General features: G+C 35.0%; 2 protein-coding genes across 2 annotated transcripts; both read left to right on the top strand.

Annotated features, from left to right (window-relative positions):
* Positions 1-6,943: 6,943 nt before the first annotated feature.
* On the top strand, positions 6,944-7,541 carry LOC137638872 (keratin-associated protein 6-2-like; the record flags this gene model as incomplete). The annotated part of the gene is made up of 1 exon (XM_068371280.1): positions 6,944-7,541. A coding segment is annotated over one exon (318 nt), but the record flags the coding sequence as incomplete, so codon positions are not given.
* A 7,256-nt stretch (positions 7,542-14,797) lies between these two features.
* On the top strand, positions 14,798-18,882 carry LOC137637894 (glycine-rich protein 3-like). The gene is made up of 2 exons (XM_068370002.1): positions 14,798-14,909; positions 18,313-18,882. The coding sequence occupies exons 1-2, from the start codon at positions 14,901-14,903 to the stop codon at positions 18,571-18,573; spliced, it is 270 nt and encodes an 89-aa protein (XP_068226103.1). The 5' UTR covers positions 14,798-14,900; the 3' UTR covers positions 18,574-18,882.
* The last annotated feature ends 2,609 nt before the right edge of the window (positions 18,883-21,491 follow it).

The raw sequence follows: 21,491 nt of genomic DNA, 5'->3' as shown, positions 1-21,491 counted from the left end.
ATTAATGATACCACCGCTGACCATGTGTGCATAATAGGAGACTTTAATGCGCACCCATCTAGACTTTTCTATAATGAATTACAGCGTCTCTGTTCTCAACAATCTCTTCAAATTAGCGATGTTGCCATCCTGCCTCCTTCGTCCTTTACGTACATACAAAACAGAAATAATATTCCCATCACATCCTGGCTTGATCATTGTATTACCACTGACCTCCTGCATAGCTCTATCACTGAATGTATTATACGATATGACCTTTCGTCTGCATTCGATCACATACCCATACAGATCACATTTCACACACCCTCCCTCCCGGCGGTACCCATCCAAAGGGAGAGGCTACCATCCATCTCATGGGATTTCTCCAACCTCCAAAAATCCACTGCATTCAAACGCTCATCTGAAAGTAATCTCCGCTCGATAACTCAACCTGCTGAAGCCCTACTCTGCAATAATCCTAATTGCCGCAACGAACAGCATAAAACAAAACTAAAGGAATCCTACATGAATATCATAAATGCCCTACGGAGCTCGGGAAGAGACACGTTTAGACTCTCTAGAGGTAACCATCGAAACATTCCTGGTTGGAATGACTTAGTTAAAGAGCTCTATGCACACTCTCGAGAAATGTTCCTTCTTTGGAGGAACGATGGTAGCCAGAGAGAAGGTCCCCTTGCTCTTCAGATGAGACAAGCGAGAGCCCAGTTCAAACTTGCTCTCCGTCAATGTCGTAGCAACGAAAATCAGCTACGAGCCGATGCATTGTCCAGAAAATTGACCAATCATGACTTCCCCCATCTTTGGAAAGATATTAATTCACTAAACCCAAAGTCAAACAAATTATCTCAAAGAGTAGGGGATGCAGTTGGCGAAGAATCCATCGCAAGAATGTGGGGGGATCACTTTAGTACCATCCTAAATTGTATAAATGACCAAGATACCCGAAATGAAGTGGATACTCTCATCAATGTCAATATGGATTTTCAATATAGTGACCGTATCTCCCCGAGTGAAGTCTGCGAGGCTATCAAGAAATTACCTAGTAACAAGGCACCCGGCTGCGATGGCCTTCCTGCCGAGGCTTTCAAATTCTGCCACCCTATAATTTATATCCTATTTTCTGCACTATTTAATGCCTGTATATTACACCAATATCTCCCCGAAACCCTGCTACTTGTCCACTTAATACCTCTCATAGAAAATAAACTGAAGAATGCCTGTGACCCAGGAAACTACCGCCCCATCGCCATTACAACAATTTCATCGAAAATATTTGAATCTCTTCTGTTCCGTCGCCTTGCACCATTTCTCCACACCGCAGACAATCAATTTGGCTTTAAGACTAACCACTCGACTGACACCTGTTTATATATTTTAAAGGAGTTATTGAATTTCTATATATCCTCGGCCTCCCCTGTCTACTTATGTTTTGTAGACGTGCGGAAGGCATTTGACGGCGTAAACTATCTGAAACTCTTTTTGAAACTACGCTAAAGGGGAACTCCTCTATATCTCATCGGTATATTATACTGTTGGTTCACAACACAACAGTTCTGCGTCAAATGGGGCAATGTCCTATCCCAGCAATTCGGCTCATCTAACGGTCTCAGGCAAGGAGGCATCCTCTCACCATATTTATTTAATGTTTACACAGACGATTTAAATATCAGACTGAATTCACTTCCCATTGGTTGTATGGTTAATGGCTTTACCATAAATAACCTTTGCTACGCTGACGATATGGTCCTCATCTCCCCCTCTGCCCAAGGCCTACAACGTCTTATCGACACCTGCAACGCATACGCTAATGAACATGACATAATCTATAACGAATCGAAGACACAGTGCATGTCTGTCCTTCTTAGATCGCTCCGTTTTGTAGAAGATCCACATATTTACCTTCAAAACCATCAGCTAGCATTTGTCAATGATTTTCCTTACCTAGGTCACATCATTACGAAAGATTTAAAGGACACATCTAACATTGAAAACAGGCGACGTAAATTGTGTTGTCTAGGGAACATGGTAACGAGAAGATTTGCCTTCTGCCGCCAAGATATCAAAAAACTCCTATTTCAAACCTATTGCTATAACGTATACGGCTTCTCGCTATGGGCAAACTATACACGAGAATCGATGAGATGTATCACAGTCATTCACAATGATATCCTAAGGCGCCTCACCAATACCCCGAGGCACCATTCAGCTTCAGCGATGTTTGTTGAAAATAGACTGGATAACCTAAAAGCCATCATTCGTCGCTCTATAGTAAGTCTCACATCCCGCCTACGATCTAGGGAAAATCTCCTAATTCAAAATGTGCTTGCAAGTGCAGCGAGAATAAAATCTAAAATGTGGGAAACCTGGAATACGGAAGCGTCAGTACAATGAATTGTATTCACTAATATTTGATAGTGTGGATATGTCAAATCTTCATCATTAAATAACTTTGGTGTGATACCCAGTAATGTTATGATAACGTGTTTTATTATATTACATCATTGTTGTCTGGATGTCCTGTATTTCCTTCACACCACCTGCTCAGTGACTAGATTTTTTTTTCTCTCCCCAGTGTTCTTTCATTATTCAAGCAATTTCTGTTCCAACATATTTATCATTGTCATCTCCATTTTTTTTTATTTTTTTTTGCTTTCTCCCTCTCTTTTTGTTTTCTGATATGTATGTTATCATCATTGTTAAGCGTTAATTCTATTGTGAGCGTGTTATCCAGACCTTAGAACTCTGTGGTCAACCTGCTAATTGATGTTTATAATATATCACTGATATTATTGCATATCTCATCTTTTTTTTTTTTTACCGATGTCAAAAGTGTAAGATCACTGTACCCTTATTGTAACTCTGTATATGGGTTTTGCTGAAATAAAGATTATTATTATTATATATATATATATATATATGTATATATGTATATATATATATTTATATATATATGTATATATATATATATATATATATATATATGTATATATATATATATATATATATATATATATATATATATATATATATATATATAAAGTACACCCTTGTATATATATTATATAAATACAAACTAATGGAAACAAATATCTCCAAAAGTGGGAAAAGCCAATAACAGAACACAAAAAAGTACTTAAGTACACTGTCCATATATTGCAATCTTTTGTAAGGTACTCTCAAATTAAAGCTGGAGTAATTGTGTGACCTTTACTCAAAAGAGTCCTTCTATAAAAGAGGTATTTTATAATTGATTCGTGGATAGAGGACTACATCAAAAGGAGGTTTCCGAGAGCCACTGGGAATAGAGGTTGTTATATGTAATACGTTCCATTATGTCGTACCAACTTTATAGGATAATAGTCTATAGATTTAAGCTGATTTCTATCCTTTGTGTTGTTGCTATAGAAAAACAAACGAAACCAATAGCAAAGTTTAACTAGAGGGGCACACAGAACGCAGACCTCCGCTAGGGCAGCTTATTTCTCGACATATCAAGCCTGATTTTTTAAAGTTTTGCTCTTCCGTGACCGTGACCTTTGACCTTACAAAATTTAATTATTCTTAATAATACCCACCTCTCTACACAAGTTTAAAGTCACTGCAAGTTTCGTCGTTCTATGATTAAAATTTTAGCCGTATGGTTGATGACCGGAATTTGACCTTGACCTTGGGCTCAACCTTGACCTCTGACTTAACGTGTATTGATTGACGTAGGTTTTCATACGCTCAAATGTGAACAAAGTTTAAAGTGTCTGTGATAACTATGTCCAAACTTATGGAGGATTACGTGAATAGGACATTTTGCTTGACCGTAACCTTGACCTTTGACCTCTACCTTCCAAAATTTTAATAATTTCCAGTTTTTACACAACAGTTAATCCCTTCAAGTTCCTAGGATTAATATTGTGTTCAGGAAGCTGTTCACAAACACACACACAGGTTAAACATAACCTCCTTCCAATTTCGTTGGCGGAGGTAATGATAGGAGCATACAGTAGAGAACATACCTTCGCCATGCCAAGTAGTCTTATTTTGCTCTTAACTCTATTGCATGCTTGTACTCCGATGTAATGTCTTCAAAATCTATTGATTTTGTCCTAGGGTCATACCCCACATTTTCACCAAGTTTCGTTGAAATTAGTTCAACAGATTTTGCGTTATGTTGTTTACAAACAAAGTGAAAAAAAAATGGCCATTTACTTAACATTGCGATTATATTCAAGGTACTGCTACGTACTTGTATTTTGATGTACTTCATCCAAAATGATACAGACTCATCTTTAGGTCATACTCAGCATTATATCCAAATTTGGTCAAAATCGGTTCTGTAGTTTTTGTATGTTACAGATTCATTCTTGGGTCATTTTCAACATGACTACCAAATTTGGTCAAAATCGGTACAATAGTTTTTATGTAATGTTGCTCAAAAACATAAACTACGCCAGGGGTGAATACATACCATTTGCAAAATCTTCGACTTTCATAAAGGCAAATATGAATAATGCTAGGAGGGTTGTGGTGGCCGATGTGATAACGTCCCTGATTGGTGAACGGCAGTCTGGGGTTAAAGTCCTTCTCAAACTCGATGGTTTCTTTGGTCGCTGCAAACTCGCCATCCTTGTGAGTTAAGGGTGGTGGGTTTGACGGAGCCTTTATTTCTATCTGCCGAGTCATGAGCAACCACTGTCTGGCCCTCCTTGGTTCTAGCTTTGGTAGAGAGGGGACTTGGGCGCTGATCATATGTATATGGTTAGTCTCTAGGCGAGTTCTGCTCTATAGGCCAATGTCACGGTCCCTTGCCTTTGCCATTCATGAGTAGCCTTTAAACCTTTAAACCTTGTGTAAATACAGCTGGCTTTATACCAATAGGGCCGTTAATCTAAGAGCAGCCATAACATCCAACCTATTTTCTAATTTTTCTTACTTGTTAAAAGACGTTCTTAGCTATGGTAGGCAGCTCTTCAAGGGCACTCCAAAATCAATACATTATTCCTAGTCATGGGTAGTGTCATAGCCTATGTACTATGATCTTCCACACCCTGGGGTTCGAATTTTCTTGCTATTCTATTTATCTATTTCCTTGTTTCCTATCCTCACTGGGTTTTCCCTTTTGGAGAAATTGGCCTCGTGATTTGGCTAATGATAATAATGGAGATTTATTATAGGAAAATCTTAAGTACGAGGATTACCTAGTGTTTTACCTACAGCGTTTAAGGTGAAAGTTTCAAACAAGATTAATATAAATTTTTTTTTATATATTCACTTTCAAGTGTATTAAAGATTATATATGCTTCTATGTAATTCTACATGTTGAAGTAAATAAAGTCTATCCTGAACCTGAGGAACCGAAATCAGGACTAAACTATTAATTCTTAAAAAAACAAAAAATCTGTAAAATAACCTTGTTCGATTTTTTATACTCAGCGTACTCCATTTAGAGATGGAAAATATATTTAATTTGTATTTACAGTTCTTCAGACACCATTACTCATCAATTTATCAACCATGACCCTGAAGCTTCCACTTTCAGTTTACCCAATGTAACATTTCTTCAAGGAAGAGTTGTTCAGTTTTGTAGGAAAACCCAATTTCTCATTGAAGACTTAGGAAGTAACATTGATCTTTGAATTCCTGGTTTTACATTTACTCAGGCCCTTTCACTACTGAATCATCCACTGAATTGACCTTAATCAATGACCTACAGACTGGATAAGGGAAATTCCATTCCTTCTATTTACTGAAACTTGTCAACAGCACTCCTTACCAAGAGGCCATGGAAAAATTGCTCCGCCCCAAAACGTATATATAGAGTGGTCCCAAAAGATTTGGGCACAGAGAGCAGCTGAGCTCATAAGACGATACAAGGAATACCATAAAGTCTCAAAATGAAGTTTGTGAGTATTGAAAAGTGTTAAAAGTCTTCGAAATTGTGACTCTTACGAGATTCTCGAGTTTCAGTGATTCCAAGTTTCTTTTGGAGGAGGCTAAAGTGTTTTTGGTGTTATTAAAGCTATACATGAATGAAAAAAACGTTTTTGAGTAATGCTAGACATTTCTGATAAAAAGTTGGCAAGGTGATTGAGTGAAGAGAAAGCGTCGTTCCAGGATCCATTGAAAAATATTAATAAACAAAACCTATTTTAAAACTTTCCAAGATTATGTCCCATAAAATATGCTTTCGTGATATGAACAGTTGGTAAAAAATACAAGAAATAAACTTGATGGTCTTTTAGTCACTGTTGCACTATCATAGTTAAAAATCACCATTTAGTTTATGCAACCCGAATAACAATGATTTGTAATCCACAACTGAATTATATGAAGAGACATTCTATCAAGCTTTATATTTTTCCTGTAATTTTCCCCATAACCAGGATCAAGCATAATGTATTTTACCCTTATCTGTTATATCCGAGGAGCAGAGTATTGTACGCCTGGCATTTCTAATCAGCTGTTTAAGCATAACTACCAAATCTAAGAACTCATAACTTACTAGAAATAAATTTATCGATTTTATGAAATATCAAAATCTTAATCACCATTTTGTATTTTTGTATTCCAGGCTTCCTTAGTTCTGGCCATTCTCATGGTGGTGTCTGCCATCTTCACCACCACTTCCGCCAGCCCAGTTGCTGATCCCGAACCCTTCTTCAAGAAATTGAAGAAGTTTGCCAAGAAGGGATACGGCGGGGGATACGGTGGAGGATACGGTCATGGATACGGCGGTGGATACGGTCATGGATACGGCGGTGGATACGGTCATGGATACGGCAGCGGATACGGCAGCGGATACGGCGGCGGATACGGCAGCGGATACGGCGGTGGATACGGCAGTGGATACGGCGGTGGATACGGCAGTGGATACAGCGGAGGATACGGCGGTGGATACGGTGGAGGATATGGACACGGATGGTAAAGCCGTCACTAGAAGCCAACTAGTCTTTGTCAGATTGGATACGGCGGTGGATACGGTGGTGGATACGGCGGCGGATATGGCGGTGGATACGGTCATGGATACGGCGGTGGATATGGCGGCGGATACGGCAGTGGATACGGCAGTGGTTACGGCGGAGGATACGGCAGCGGATACGGCGGTGGATACGGCGGCGGATATGGCGGTGGATACGGTCGTGGATATGGCGGCGGATACGGCAGCGGATACGGCAGCGGATACGGCGGTGGATACGGCGGAGGATACGGCAGTGGATACGGCGGTGGATATGGCAGTGGATACGGCGGAGGATATGGACACGGATGGTAAAGCCGTCACTAGAAGCCAACTAGTCTTTGTCAGATTGATTTCTATCATTGGAGATTGCCTTCGACAATTGGAAGATATTCTCCAAAGGAATCAGTCTTACCTTTGCTCATGATTATTTGACTAGATCCTTTCTAGTATAAATTATTCAACTCTTTATCATAATACACTATCATCTATGTATTTTCATCTATCTTTAATAAACGATACATCATAGCATCGCCGACACTTTCGCTGTATTTTATGTATTTCGAGAAATTCTACGAAATTTTGATTAAATATAATCTATAGAAACCAATAATGAGTCTTTATTAGGTATTCCCAGAAATTTCTTACTTTTGGATGCATATATACATACTAATGAATATGTACATATATATACATTATATAACTACGCATATATGTATGCATACATATATATATATATATATATATATATATATATATATATATATATGTATATGTATATTTATACATATATAATGCGTATATAAATACATATTTATATACATATATATACATATATATATATACATAAATATATATGTGTGTATATGTATATATGTATATATATGTATATTTATATATATAATATATACATATATATACACACATATATATATATATATATATATATATATATATATATACACTTATATAAACTATTTCAAATATGTGAGTAAATACGTATATTTATAAATGTAGCCACTTAGATACAAATAAAAACAATATATATATATATATATATATATATATATATATATATATATATATATATATATATATATATATATATATATATATATATAAAGTACACCCTTGTATATATACTATATAAATACAGAAACTAATAGAAACAGAAATATCTCCAAAAGTGGGAAAAGCCAATAACAGAACACAAAAAAATACTCAAGTACACTGTCCATATATTGCAATCTTTTGTAAGGTACTCTCAAATTAAAGCTAGAGTAATTGTATGACCTTTACTCAAAAGTGTCCTTCTATAAAAGAGGTATTTTATAATTGATTCGTGGATAGAGGACTACATCAAAAGGAGGTTTCCGAGAGCTACTGGGAATAGAGGTTGTTATATGTAATACGTTCCATTATTTTGTACTAACTTTATAGATAATAGTCTATAGATTTAAGCTGATTTCTATTCTTTGTTGTTGCTGCTATAGAAAAACAAAAGGGACCAATAGCAGAGTTTAACTAGAGGGGCACACAGAACACAGTCCTCCGCTAGGGCAGCTTATTTCTCGACATTTTAAGACTGATTTTTTACCTTACAAAATTTAATAGTTCCCAGCTCTCTACATATGTTTTAAATCACTGCAAGTTACGGCACTTTGCGATTAAAATTGTGGCCCTATGGTTGATGACCAGAATTTGACCTTTTCCTTGACCTTGACCTTTGACTTAACGTGTATTAATTGACGTAGGTTTTCATACTCTCAAATGTGAACAAAGTTTGAAGTCCCTGTGATAACGATGTCCAAACTTAAGGATGATGATATGAATTGGACATTTTGCTTGACCGTAACCTTGACCTTTAACCTTAAACTTCAAAATTTCAATTATTTCCAGCTTTTTACATAACAGTTAAACCCTGCAAGTTTCCACGATTAAGATTGGTTTCAGAAAGCTGTTCACGAACAAACACAAAGCTGTTCACGAACAAACACAAACAAAGACACACACACAAACTCAGATAAGCAATAAAACATAACCTCCTTCCAATTTTGTTGGCGGATATAACGAGAGGGGCAAACAGTAGAGAACATACCTTTGCCATGCCAAGCAGTCTTATTTTGCTCTTAACTCTATTGCATACTTATACTTAGATGTATTGTCTTTAAAATCTATTAATTTTGTCTTTGGGTCATACCCCACATTTTCACCAAATTCCGTTGAAATTGGTTCAACAGATTTTGCGTAATGTTTACAGGCAAAAAGTAAAAAAAAAAAAAATGGGTATTTACTTAACATTGCGATTATATTCAAGGTACTGCTACGTACTTTTATTTTGATGCACTTTATCCAAAATGTTACAGATTCATCCTTGGGTCATACTTCACACGGCTACCAAATTTGGTCAAAATCGGTAAAGTAGTTTTTGTATGTTACAGATTCATTCTTGGATCATACTCAGCATTATATCCAAATCTGGTCAAAATCGGTACAATAGGTTTTGTGTAAAGTTTCTCACAAACAAACTACGCCAAGGTGAATACATACCCTTTGCAAAATCTTCGACTTTCATAAAGGCAATGATTTGGAAAAATCCTAGAAAGGTTGTGGTGGCCGATGGGATAACATCCCTGACTGGTGAACGCTAGTCTGGGGTTCGAGCCCCCCTTAAATACTAGTTTCTTTGGTTGCTACAACCTCACCATCCTTGTAAGCTAAGGATTGGGGGTTTAGGGGAGCTTATAGGTCTATCTGCCGAGTTATCAGCAGCCATTGCCTGGCCCTCCTTGGTCCTAGCTTGGATGGAGAGAAGATTTGGGCGCTGATCATATGTATAAATGGTCAGTCTCTAGACCATTGTCCAGCTTGATTGGGCAATGTCATTGTCCCTTGCCTATGCCATTCATGAGTGGCCTTTAAAACTTTAAAATATACTGATAGGGCAATGTCACTGTCCTTTGCCTCTGCCAATCATGAGCGGCCTTTAAACGTTGAAACTAGACTTCAGTCGTCCTTCTTAATCTTGTTAAAAAAGGGTTAGCAACGAATAATTTTGGCATTGAAGTTTTAAGATATTTTCTAAAGATGAATATTACTTTTCATATATCGTAAATCCATAGTATGGTTGTAGAAATTTTCTATTCGTGGAGGGTAAATATGGATATTTGAGTGCAATGCTCTCAAATATACACATATAAACAGCAACAGAATGAAAATATTTAAAAACAAATAAACATTCACTTAGATATTTCCTTAACATATGTGAAAATATGACATATGAAATGAACACTATAAGGAAAGAGTCATTGAGATGAGATGAAAAATAACTATGGTGTTAAAATTTTGCTGAAGGACAGTGAAATAGTTACTCATTTGTCCTGTTAAATATTCATTAACTTATATTTTTCCTTCCCTTAAGAATGTAGATTTAAGTTATCGGCGAATTCTCAGCAACAATAAGCGGCTCTACTTATAAAATCTTTAGTTTGAGCTCAAAAACTCCAGTTTGAGCTCAAGGCAACTTAGAAGCTTGAAATTCTTTAGTTTAAGCTCAAAATCTTCAGTTTAAGCTCAAGGTAACTTAGAAAGCTTGGAAACCTTTAGTTTAAGCTCAAAATCTTCAGTTTAAGCTCAAGGTAACTTAGAAAGCTGAAAACCTTTGGTTTAAGCTCAAAACCTTCAGTTTAAGCTCAAGGCAACTTAGAAGCTTGAAAATCTTTAGTTTAAGCTCAAAAACTCCAGTTTAAGCTCAAGGCAACTTAGAAGCTTGAAAATCTTTAGATTAAGCTCAGAATCTTCAGTTTAAGCTCAAGGTAACTTAGAAGCTTGAAAATATTTAGATTAAGCTCAGAATCTTCAGTTTAAGCTCAAGGTAACTGAGAAGCTTGAAAATCTTTAGTTTAAGCTCAGAATCTTCAGTTTAAGCTCAAGGTAACTTAGAAGCTTGAAAATCTTTAGATTAAGCTCAGAATCTTCAGTTTAAGCTCAAGGTAACTTAGAAGCTTGAAAATCTTCAGTTTAAGCTCAAATTCTCCAGTTTAAGCTCATGGTAACTGAGAAGTTTGAAAATCTTCAGTTTAAGCTCAAAATCTTCAGTTTAAGCTCAAGGCAACTTAGAAGCTTGAAAATCTTTAGTTTAAGCTCAAAATCTTCAGTTTAAGCTCAAGGTAACTTAGAAGCTTGAAAATCTTCACTTTATGCTCAAATTCTTCACTCTAAGCTCAAGACAACTTAGAAGGGTGAAAATCTTCAGTTTAAGCTCAAATTCTTTACTCTAAGCTCAAGACAACTTAGAAGCTTGAAAATCTTCAGTTTAAGCTCAAAATCTTCACTCTAAGCTCAAGACAACTTAGAAGCTTGAAAATCTTCAATTTAAGCTCAAATTCTTCACTCTAAGCTCAAGGAAACTTAGAAGCTTGAAAATCTTCACTTTATGCTCAAATTCTTCACTCTAAGCTCAAGACAACTTAGAAGGGTGAAAATCTTCAGTTTAAGCTCAAATTCTTTACTCTAAGCTCAAGACAACTTAGAAGCTTGAAAATCTTCAGTTTAAGCTCAAAATCTTCACTCTAAGCTCAAGACAACTTAGAAGGGTGAAAATCTTCAGTTTAAGCTCGAATTCTTCACTCTAAGCTCAAGACAACTTATAAACTAGAAACATCAATAACCGAACTACGTTATACACTGATATTCACGGGACAGTAAATCTAATATTGCAAATAGCCTCACACAAAACCAGACGAGGAAGTCGATTGGGCAAAACAGGTCAATCCTGTTCTTTTCAGGTTTCTCGAGATGGAGTTACGAACCCACGTACATTTTTTCACCTTTATGGAAACACTATATGCACAAGATTAGCATAAGTTATATGGAAAGGTCCCTTACACAGCAGGCGTCGCCATGATAAAGAGCTAGGAAGAGGAGAATGGTTGGTATGTAGATATGTAGAAAAGGTGTCTTAGACTGAGGTATAGAGAGAGAGAGAGAGAGAGAGAGAGAGAGAGAGAGAGAGAGAGAGAGAGAGAGAGAGAGAGAACATTTAACAAAATAAAACTTTAATTATCAGTTATTTCTGTGGACACTTAAGTAAATTGTATATATTATGATATCAATATGAATTTTATTAATAAATTATATATACATATATATAGATAGATAGATTGATAGATAGACTACATATGATTTATATACTAAAATGTGTATAAAAACCTATTGAAATATATCGTAATATTTGATAAAGGCATAAAGAAATATATATTCATAAAACACACAGAAATTTCTCCCCCCCCCCCCTCTCTCTCTCTCTCTCTCTCTCTCTCTCTCTCTCTCTCTCTCTCTCTCTCTCTCTCTCTCTCTCTCTCTCTCTCTCTCTCTCTCTCTCTCTCTCTCATTTATCATTTATATACAATCTTTACAACCCTTTACTTAAGTAATAACAAATAATAATTAATTAATCAAACTAACTATAACCTCCAGAATATCTAATCCAATTACGACTCTACGAATAACTGTCCGAGACACTGACGTCACAGAAGCCTGAAGAGGACAGAATAAATTAGCATTGTAAGGTCAGTGACCCTTAAGGTCAATGACCCATTAAGGTCAGTGACCCTTCAAGGTCAGGGACCCGTCAAGGTCAGGGACCCGTCAAGGTCATTGACCCTTCAAGGTCAGGGACCCGTCAAGGTCAGGGACCCATCAAGGTCAGTGACCCATCAAGGTCAGTGACCCATCAAGGTCAGTGACCCATCAAGGTCAGTGACCCGTCAAGGTCAGTTAAAAGGCTATTGTCTTACAGCTGCGAATTCAAGATTAGTTGAATAGTTTCACACTCAGTCTTAGAAGGAGAGAGAGAGAGAGAGAGAGAGAGAGAGAGAGAGAGAGAGAGAGAGAGAGAGAGAGAGAGAGAGAGAGAGTTGTAGGTAACCTGGGCTTTGTGGCCAAGCATGGGCTCGTCCAATTCTGAGGCCTGAGAGAGAGAGAGAGAGAGAGAGAGAGAGAGAGAGAGAGAGAGAGAGAGAGAGAGAGAGAGAGAGACTAATTCACTATCAATTTCTTACGAGGATCGTAAAATTATTTGCGATTTTCTCGGGTTGATGAAATATGGATTTCTTATAATAATAATAATAATAATAATAATAATAATAATAATAATAATAAATGTTTATCATTATTACTGTCTGTATTAACGTTATTATTGTTTTTGTTGACATTGTTTTTGTTTTGTTGTACGTGTTGTTTGTTGTTACATGTATATTAATAAATACAAAATTACATTAGAAATTAAAATAACAGAATAGATATTGATAATCACACCTTCAATTTAATCCTTTATCAACAAACAAAGATACATTGATATAAACATGGAACTCGACTCGAGCAAAAACAGCAAAGAAAAACAAACAACAACAACAAACATAATGATACCTTGATATAAACATGGAACTCAACTCAAGCAAAAACAACAAAGAAAAACAAAAAACAACAACAAACAATGATACCTTGATATAAACAGGGAACTCAACAAGCAAAAAAACAAAGAAAAACAAAAAATAACAACAACAACAACAACAACAACAGTGACCTTCTACGAGTTAGAACGCATTAAGACTCTGGTTACCTGGAAGCTCAATTTACCTTTGCAATTATTAAGCTTTATGGAATTTGCTTCTTTGATCCAAAAATATTTACTTATTCTAATGTTATTACTACTCTTAAAATATCTTGATTTTCTTTGTTTCCATTCCTCACTGGGCTGTTTTCCCTGTAGGAGCACCTGGGCTTATAGCATTCTGGTTTTCCAAATAGGGTTTTAGCTTAGCTAATAATAATAATAATAATAATAATAATATTAAAAATAATAAAGATAACAATAAAGATAATGAAAATAATAATAATAATAATAATAATAATAACAATAATAATAATAATAATAATAATAATAATAATAATAATAATAATAATAATAGATTAAAAGGTAGATTGGTTCTCCGACTGGTTTTACGATGAGTAATTCACGAACCCTATTTCATTGTCATTTTATATATATATATATATATATATATATATATATATATATATATATATATATATATATATATATATATATATGTGTGTGTGTGTGTGTGTGTGTATACTAGTGTACGCAATCTGTCAAAAATGACTGCTAGATATTTAGATAGCTATGAACACAAAAGCGCACAGATTCAACCCTTCCCACGCCCTCCCCCTTTCCTGTCTGGCTACTCCCTCTCACCAGCGAGACGGGAAATTATATATATATATATATATATATATATATATATATATATATATATATATATATATATATATATATATATATATATATATATATATATATAAACACACACATACATTTTATATATATATATAATATATATATATATATATATATATATATATATATATATATATATATAAATAATGTATATATGTGTATATATATATATATATATATATATATATATATATATATATATATATATATATATATATATATGGGTGTGTACTGTATATGCGTCAACATTAAGTATTTCAAAAATGAATTCACAACATTTCTTACAATAAATTTCCGATTAGACCCCATTGCTTTGGCTTGACATTAAAACTGGTTTACCTACTTTCACTCAAATCATGATTTACACCAGACATGAAATTTCACCCGAAAATAGGAAAATATCACACTATCCCTTTATGCATATCAATAACAGCAGCGTTGCTAAATGTCATTTGCATTCCGTAATGGTCCGTGCTACGCCCACGGACGCCCACGGTCCTGCCGTATATGGTAGGGAAGGACCCTGGAGAAAGGGTTGGGAGGGCCCCAGCTTATCCCTGCCGCTATAAAAACAAAGTGTGCATCAGTCTTGGGACAGAGTAGCAGCAGCTGAGCTCAGATAGATATCCCCGAGGAATTATTCCAGTTCTCAAGATGAAGTTTGTGAGTATTCTAGGAAACGTTTGGTGGTTTTTGGAGAAAAATTAAAAGTTGCTGATAGTATTCGAGAAAACGTTTTGTGGATTTTGGAGGAAAAAAAACATTATTATAGTATTCTACAAAACGTTTGGTGAGTTTTCGATTAAAATTAAAAGTTTCTGATAGTATTCTAGTAAAAGTTTGAAGTTTGTGAGTATTCTAGGAAACGTTTGGTGATTCTTGGAGAAAAATAAAAAAAAAGTTTCTGATAGTATTCTAGTAAACGTTTGAAGTTTGTGAGTATTATAGGAAACGTTTGGTGGTTTTGAGAAAAATAAAAAAGTTGCTGATAGTATTCTAGGAAACGTTTGAAGTTTTTGAGTATTCTAGGAAACGTTTGGTGGTTTTTGGATATAAAAAAGTTGATAGTATTCTAGTAAACGTTTGAAGTTTGTGAGTATTCTAGGAAACGTTTTTTTTTTTGGACAAATAAAAAAGTTGCTGGTAGTATTCTAGAAAACGTTTGAAGTTTGTGAGTAATCTAGGAAACGTTTGGTGGTTCTTGGAGGAAAAAAATTGCTGATAGTATTCTAGTAAAAGTTTGAAGTTTGTGAGTATTCTAGGAAACTTTTGGTGTTTTTTGGAGAAAAATAAAAAATAAGTTGCTGATAGTATTCTAGTAAACGTTTGAAGTTTGTGAGTATTCTAGGAAACGTTTGGTGGTTTTCGGAGAAAAATTAAAAGTTTGATAGTATTCTAGTAAACGTTTGAAGTTTGTGAGTATTCTAGGAAACATTTTGTGGTTTTTGGAGAAAAAATAAAAGTTTCTGATAGTATTCTATAAAACGTTTGAAGTTTGAGAGTATTCTAGGAAACATTTGGTGGTTTTTGGAGAAAGATAAAAAGTTGCTGATAGTATTCTAGTAAAAGTTTGAAGTTTATGAGTATTCTAGGAAAGGTTTGGTGGTTTTTGGAGAAAAAAAAAAAGTTGCTGATAGTATTCTAGTAAACGTTTGAGTTTTGTGAGTATTCTAGGAAACGTTTGGTGGTTTTTGGAGAAAAATAAAAAAAAGTTGCTGATAGTATTCTAATAAACGTTTGAGTTTTGTGAGTATTCTAGGAAACGTTTGGTGGTTTTTGGAGAAAAATAAAAAAAAAGTTGCTGATAGTATTCTAATAAACGTTTGAAGTTTGTGAGTATTCTAGGAAACTTTTGATGGTTTTTGGAGAAAAATAAAAAAAAGTTGCTGATACTATTCTAGAAAACGTTTGAAGTTTGTGAGTAATCTAGGAAACATTTGGTGGTTCTTGGAGAAAAATAAAAAAAAAGTTGCTGATACTATTCTAGTAAACGTTTGAAGTTTGTGAGTATTCTAGGAAACGTTTGGTGGTTCTTGGAGGAAAAAAAATTGCTGATAGTATTCTAGTAAAGGTTTGAAGTTTGTGAGTATTCTAGGAAACTTTTTGTGTTTTTTGGATATAAATAAAAAAAGTTGCTGATAGTATTCTAGAAAACGTTCGAAGTTTGAGAGTATTATAGGAAACGTTTGGTGGTTTTTGGAGGAAAATAAAAAAGAAGTTGCTGATAGTATTCTAGAAAACGTTTGAAGTTTATGAGTATTCTAGAAAGCGTTTGGTGGTTTTTGGAGAAAAATAAAGTTTCCGATAGTATTCTAGAAAACGTTTTGTGGTTTTTGGAGAAAAAACTTTACTGATAGTATTCTAGGAAACGTTTGGTGGCTATTGGAGACAAAACATTATTGATATTCTATAAAAAATTTGATGGGTCTTGGAGAAAAATAAAAACGTTACTGATGATATCTTGTAAGTTTGGTGGTGTTAAGACAAAGGTAAAAACGTTGCTGATATGCGTTCTTGTACTTTACTTTTTTTTTTTCCCTTAATAAAATCTTTACCGATATGTGGTCTCATTTGTTGCTTATCTCGATTATCCGAATTTTGGATAAGTGAAAAGTGTATTATCTAATTAGAGACTCGTTTACGAGAAAATAAAGGTGATCCAAGAATACGTTTTTTGCTGTGACAAAAAAAAATGCGAATCGATATCAGCTTTAATTTATTTGTTTTATATACTGTAGACTAGATTACTGAATTCTAGAGCATCACCATCATCATCATCATCTGTTCCTACGCCTATTGACGCAAAGGGCTTCGGTTAGATTCCGCCAGTCGTCTCTATCTTGAGGTTTGAAAGCAATACTTCTCCACTCATCATTTACCACTTCACTTTTCATAGTCCTCAGCCATGTAGGTTTGGGTCTTCCAACTCTTCTAGTGCCTTGTGGAGCCCAGTTGAAGGTTTGGTGAACTAATCTCTCTTGGGGAGTGCAAAGACCTTACCCAAACCATCTCCATCTACCCCTCAACTTGATCTCATCCACATATGGCACTCAAGTAATCTCAATTATAGTATCATTTCTAATCCTGTCCTGCCATTTCCAAATAAATAATATTTATTTTTGTTATTAAAAACTTGAGAAATTTTAAGCGATTTATTCAGCAGACAAGGCACCACTAAATTCTCAGTGAGTATAGGCATATTTGGAAATTATTTTCTATACCGCAAATTTACTTTTTCAATACTTTTTGTCTTGAAGTAAGTTTTCCAAATCCCACAAGGGAACATATTCTATCACGTATCAAGAATGACTGAACTCCAAAGAAGTGAACTATGAATCCCTAAACTGATTAGTTTTTTATTATTGAAAATCAGGTTTAAGTAAATAAATAGCGCACTGATGAGCATTAGAGAAGTCATTTCGTTTATATGAAAAACGAAAAATAGATTTTACTATATAAAAAATCTTCATCAGTGAAATAATGAATGTGTGTGTGCATTTGCGTTTGAGTAAAAGTATACAGATTGTTCGATATATGTGCAAAAATCGTGCAATAACTAAAACAAACATACGGTTGGAGGTAATTGCAAAAATACCATGAAGTCATTTCCCTTTTCTCCTCTGTCTTGTCAACACTTATCCTTTTACAAACACCTAAAAATAACCAATACCAAAAGTTATCTATTACAACATGCTTTTTTAATTAGTTGTAAAACAAAAATTGTAATTCAGTATGTTTATAGCGTTGCTGGTTAAACCATTCTGCTTTGTAATCTGTAACCTCTTACTTTTCGAAGAAAACATGTCAGGTTTATTTCAAGGTAATATAGGAATAATTCTCTCTATCTCTATCGCTATTCTCCAGACTTTCACGACGGATTCTAATATGGTTATATCAAATGAAGTTTTATATATCACAATATTTAGTCACAATACTATAAAATAAAGATCAATAATACTTTCAGTTTAGAGATGTGAACGATCTAACTTCTATATAGCTCTGAACGACTTATTTGCATTAATATATTTATATCAAATCTAAAATATATTTCCTCTAATACCCACAGGTTTCCTTAGTCCTTTCCTTACTACTGGTGGTATCAGCCATCCTCACCCCAACCTTTGCCAGCCCGGCTCCGGAGCCGGAGCCAATCTTCAAGCTGTTGAAGAAATTCGGCAAGAAATTAGGCGGATTTGGCGGTCACGGTCACGGCTTCGGTTACGGCTATGGAGGGGGATTCCACCACCCTATTCCAGTCCCCGTCGGATACGGCGGGTTCCACGGTGGATTCCACCATGGATTTGGTGGATACGGACACGGCTGGTAGAAGCCAGAGACGTAAAGGAAACAGACTAGTCATTTACATTTTTGGCAGACGACGCCATCTTTAGAGATTTGCCTCAGACGGAGTTTTGAGGATATTCTCCAAAGAAAACTCTAACTCAGATTAGCATTCGGATGACGTCATGCCATCCACTGTACTCTGGGGGAGTCTTCCATCTTATGTTGCCAATATCATAGTTATATTTTTCCACTTATGTATTTAAGTATCTGCCAAATGTTACACAGCTGAGATTCGCTGCCTCTCTTGCTGTTCTTCGACGTAGTTTTGTGATGTGAATCAATGTAGAAAATAGTAAATAAAATATTCAAAATGCTAGTGATCTATCAATTATATCCTTATGTTGGTTTGGAACAAATATAACGCTAAAAATATACTGTCAACATAATTTTCCTGAAGCAACGGAAGATTACAATACATGAATAAATGTTATTTTTCTATCAAATTCGATTTACAAAAATTGAATGATTACTTCTATTTCTTTCATTCTATATCAGTTATTCATCAATTAGCAACGTATCTAAAAAAGAAAGGCATCAACTCGTATACAGCAATGAATGAAAACTATCTAAGAACAAGTCAAATCATAATTTACTTAAATAAAAAAAATATGATAGCTACTTCCACTTACGTTTTTACGTCTAAAAGGTTCAGCAATTTCAAATAATAAAACACTGTGATAACTCTCATTACGAATAAGTCATATCATAATTTACTTGAACAAAAAATAAAAAAATAAATGACAGCTGCTTCCACTTACATTTTTACATATAAAAACAAACAATTTCAAATAATATTATACAGATTCCATTCTCTTAATATGATATTCATGAACAATTTTATTTAATAAATTTTCAAAAGCATTTCTGATAATGGACGTGAAACCAAATAGGTGTTGTACCATATCCTATGGCTCCTGACAACATTCTCAAACAACATTCGTTTCCTTTATGAAATATCCCATAACATCAGGTTTTCGATTTTTTAATTTGAATATGCCTCCCCTCAACCAGATAATTCATTGAAGATATTGTCCCGCTACCAGTTTATTTATTTCCTTTCCTCACTGGGCTATTTTCCCTGTTGGAGCCCTTGTTCTTAGAGCATCTAGCTTTTCCAGCTATGGTTGTAGCGTATCAAGTAATAATAATAATAATAATAATAATAATAATAAATAGATTACTGCCTACAATCTTATGACAGGTGAACTCCCCCTCTCTCTCACTCTCACTCTCACTCTCACTCTCACTCTCACTCTCTAAACAGCCACACGGTAAACTAAATCATAGAAAAAATTAGAAGTCATAAAAACTCTATAAAATAAGTTTCCCCGGATAGACTAAAGTCTTCAAGACATTCAAAATCCTTGTGTGTGTGTGTGTGTCTCTCTCTCTCTCTCTCTCTCTCTCTCTCTCTCTCTCTCTCTCTCTCTCTCTCTCATGCATTCTAGAAGTGATTTTACATTAGAGAGCCGGTCACCAACCCCTCACTTATCCAAGGTTACTTGTACGAGGAAGTCCCACCTTCCAGGAACATCAAAGGCTGCCTCACGTTAAGAGAACATGGCATCCTTTATCCTATGACTGATGTAATCCTAACCTTTTCAGAACCCACACTACATCAGAGGACCTTGTTCCCCCACCTACAGTCCTTTATGAGAGGAAGTTACACCTTAAAAGCTATAAGCCACCTCACTTGCGAAAATCTTTAACAATCGGGTTTATTTAACATCAATGAAAAACCACTCCACCTCTGCCAATGGGGTCGATTTAATAGGAATAAAAAACCAGGCAACTTACGATAGCTTCTCAGACTGGGGTTAATTCAACATCAATGAAAAAAACTCCAACTACGATAGCTTCTGACAATGTGGTTAATTTAACAGCAATGAAAAACCACTCCACCTCTGACAATGGGGTTAATTTACCAGCAATAAAAAAAAAACTCCACGTACGACAGCTTCTAGCAACAGTTTGACAATGGAGTTAGTTCAGCAGAAATTAAAAACATGCAAGAACCGAGCAGAAAAAGCAAAAATTATGATATTTACTAAATAATTTACGAATTGGAAACCTTCACAGTTTTATCCTAGCCACACCTTTCTTGAACACCTATTAGTCACTCCACATACGACAGGTTTTGACAATGGGGTTAATATTTAGCAGGTGAAAGAAAAAAAAATATTTACAAATGAAATTCCTCGTTACGATTTAGTATTGTTTAGCAGAAATAAAAAAAAAATCAAGAAATGTGGAGTATAAACAAAACATTTCCCGACAAGAATTTTCAATAACCTTGAAGTATTCTCATCTTACAATTACTGGTCGTATACACATTATTATTATTATTATTATTATTATTATTATTATTATTATTATTATTATTATTACTTGCTAAGCTAAAACCCTAGTTTGAAAAACAGGATGCTATAAGCCCAGGGGCCCCAACAGGGAAAATAGCCCAGTGAGGAAAGGAAACAAGGAAAAATAAAATATTCAAAAGAACAGTGACACATTAATAATATTCCCTATATAAACTATAAAAACTAACAAAACAAGAAGAGACATTAGATAGAGTAGTATGCCCAAGCGTACCCTCAAGCAAGAGAGCTCTAACCCAAGACGGTGTAAGACCATGGTACAGAGGCTAGGGCATTGCCCAAGAGAGCTTACCTGATCACAAAACTAAAATGTTATTGCCATATTAAGATATGCATCACGCAAATAAGGTATTAGTAATAAACATGCGAAGTCAGGTACACAGGTTCGGTACCTGACTGGCATGAACTAGAGAATATTATGCTCCGGCCCTTATATGGATAAGGTTCCTCTGGACGTTCTGGTATGTGATTATCATGAGGGCTTGGCTAGAATTTTTATGAAGATAATCTATTAAATTTTAAA

Source organism: Palaemon carinicauda, chromosome 3, assembly GCF_036898095.1.
Source record: "Palaemon carinicauda isolate YSFRI2023 chromosome 3, ASM3689809v2, whole genome shotgun sequence".
NCBI lineage: Eukaryota > Metazoa > Arthropoda > Malacostraca > Decapoda > Palaemonidae > Palaemon > Palaemon carinicauda.
Note: the sequence above shows the minus strand (reverse complement) of the source record. Positions and strands in the feature narration are given on the sequence as shown.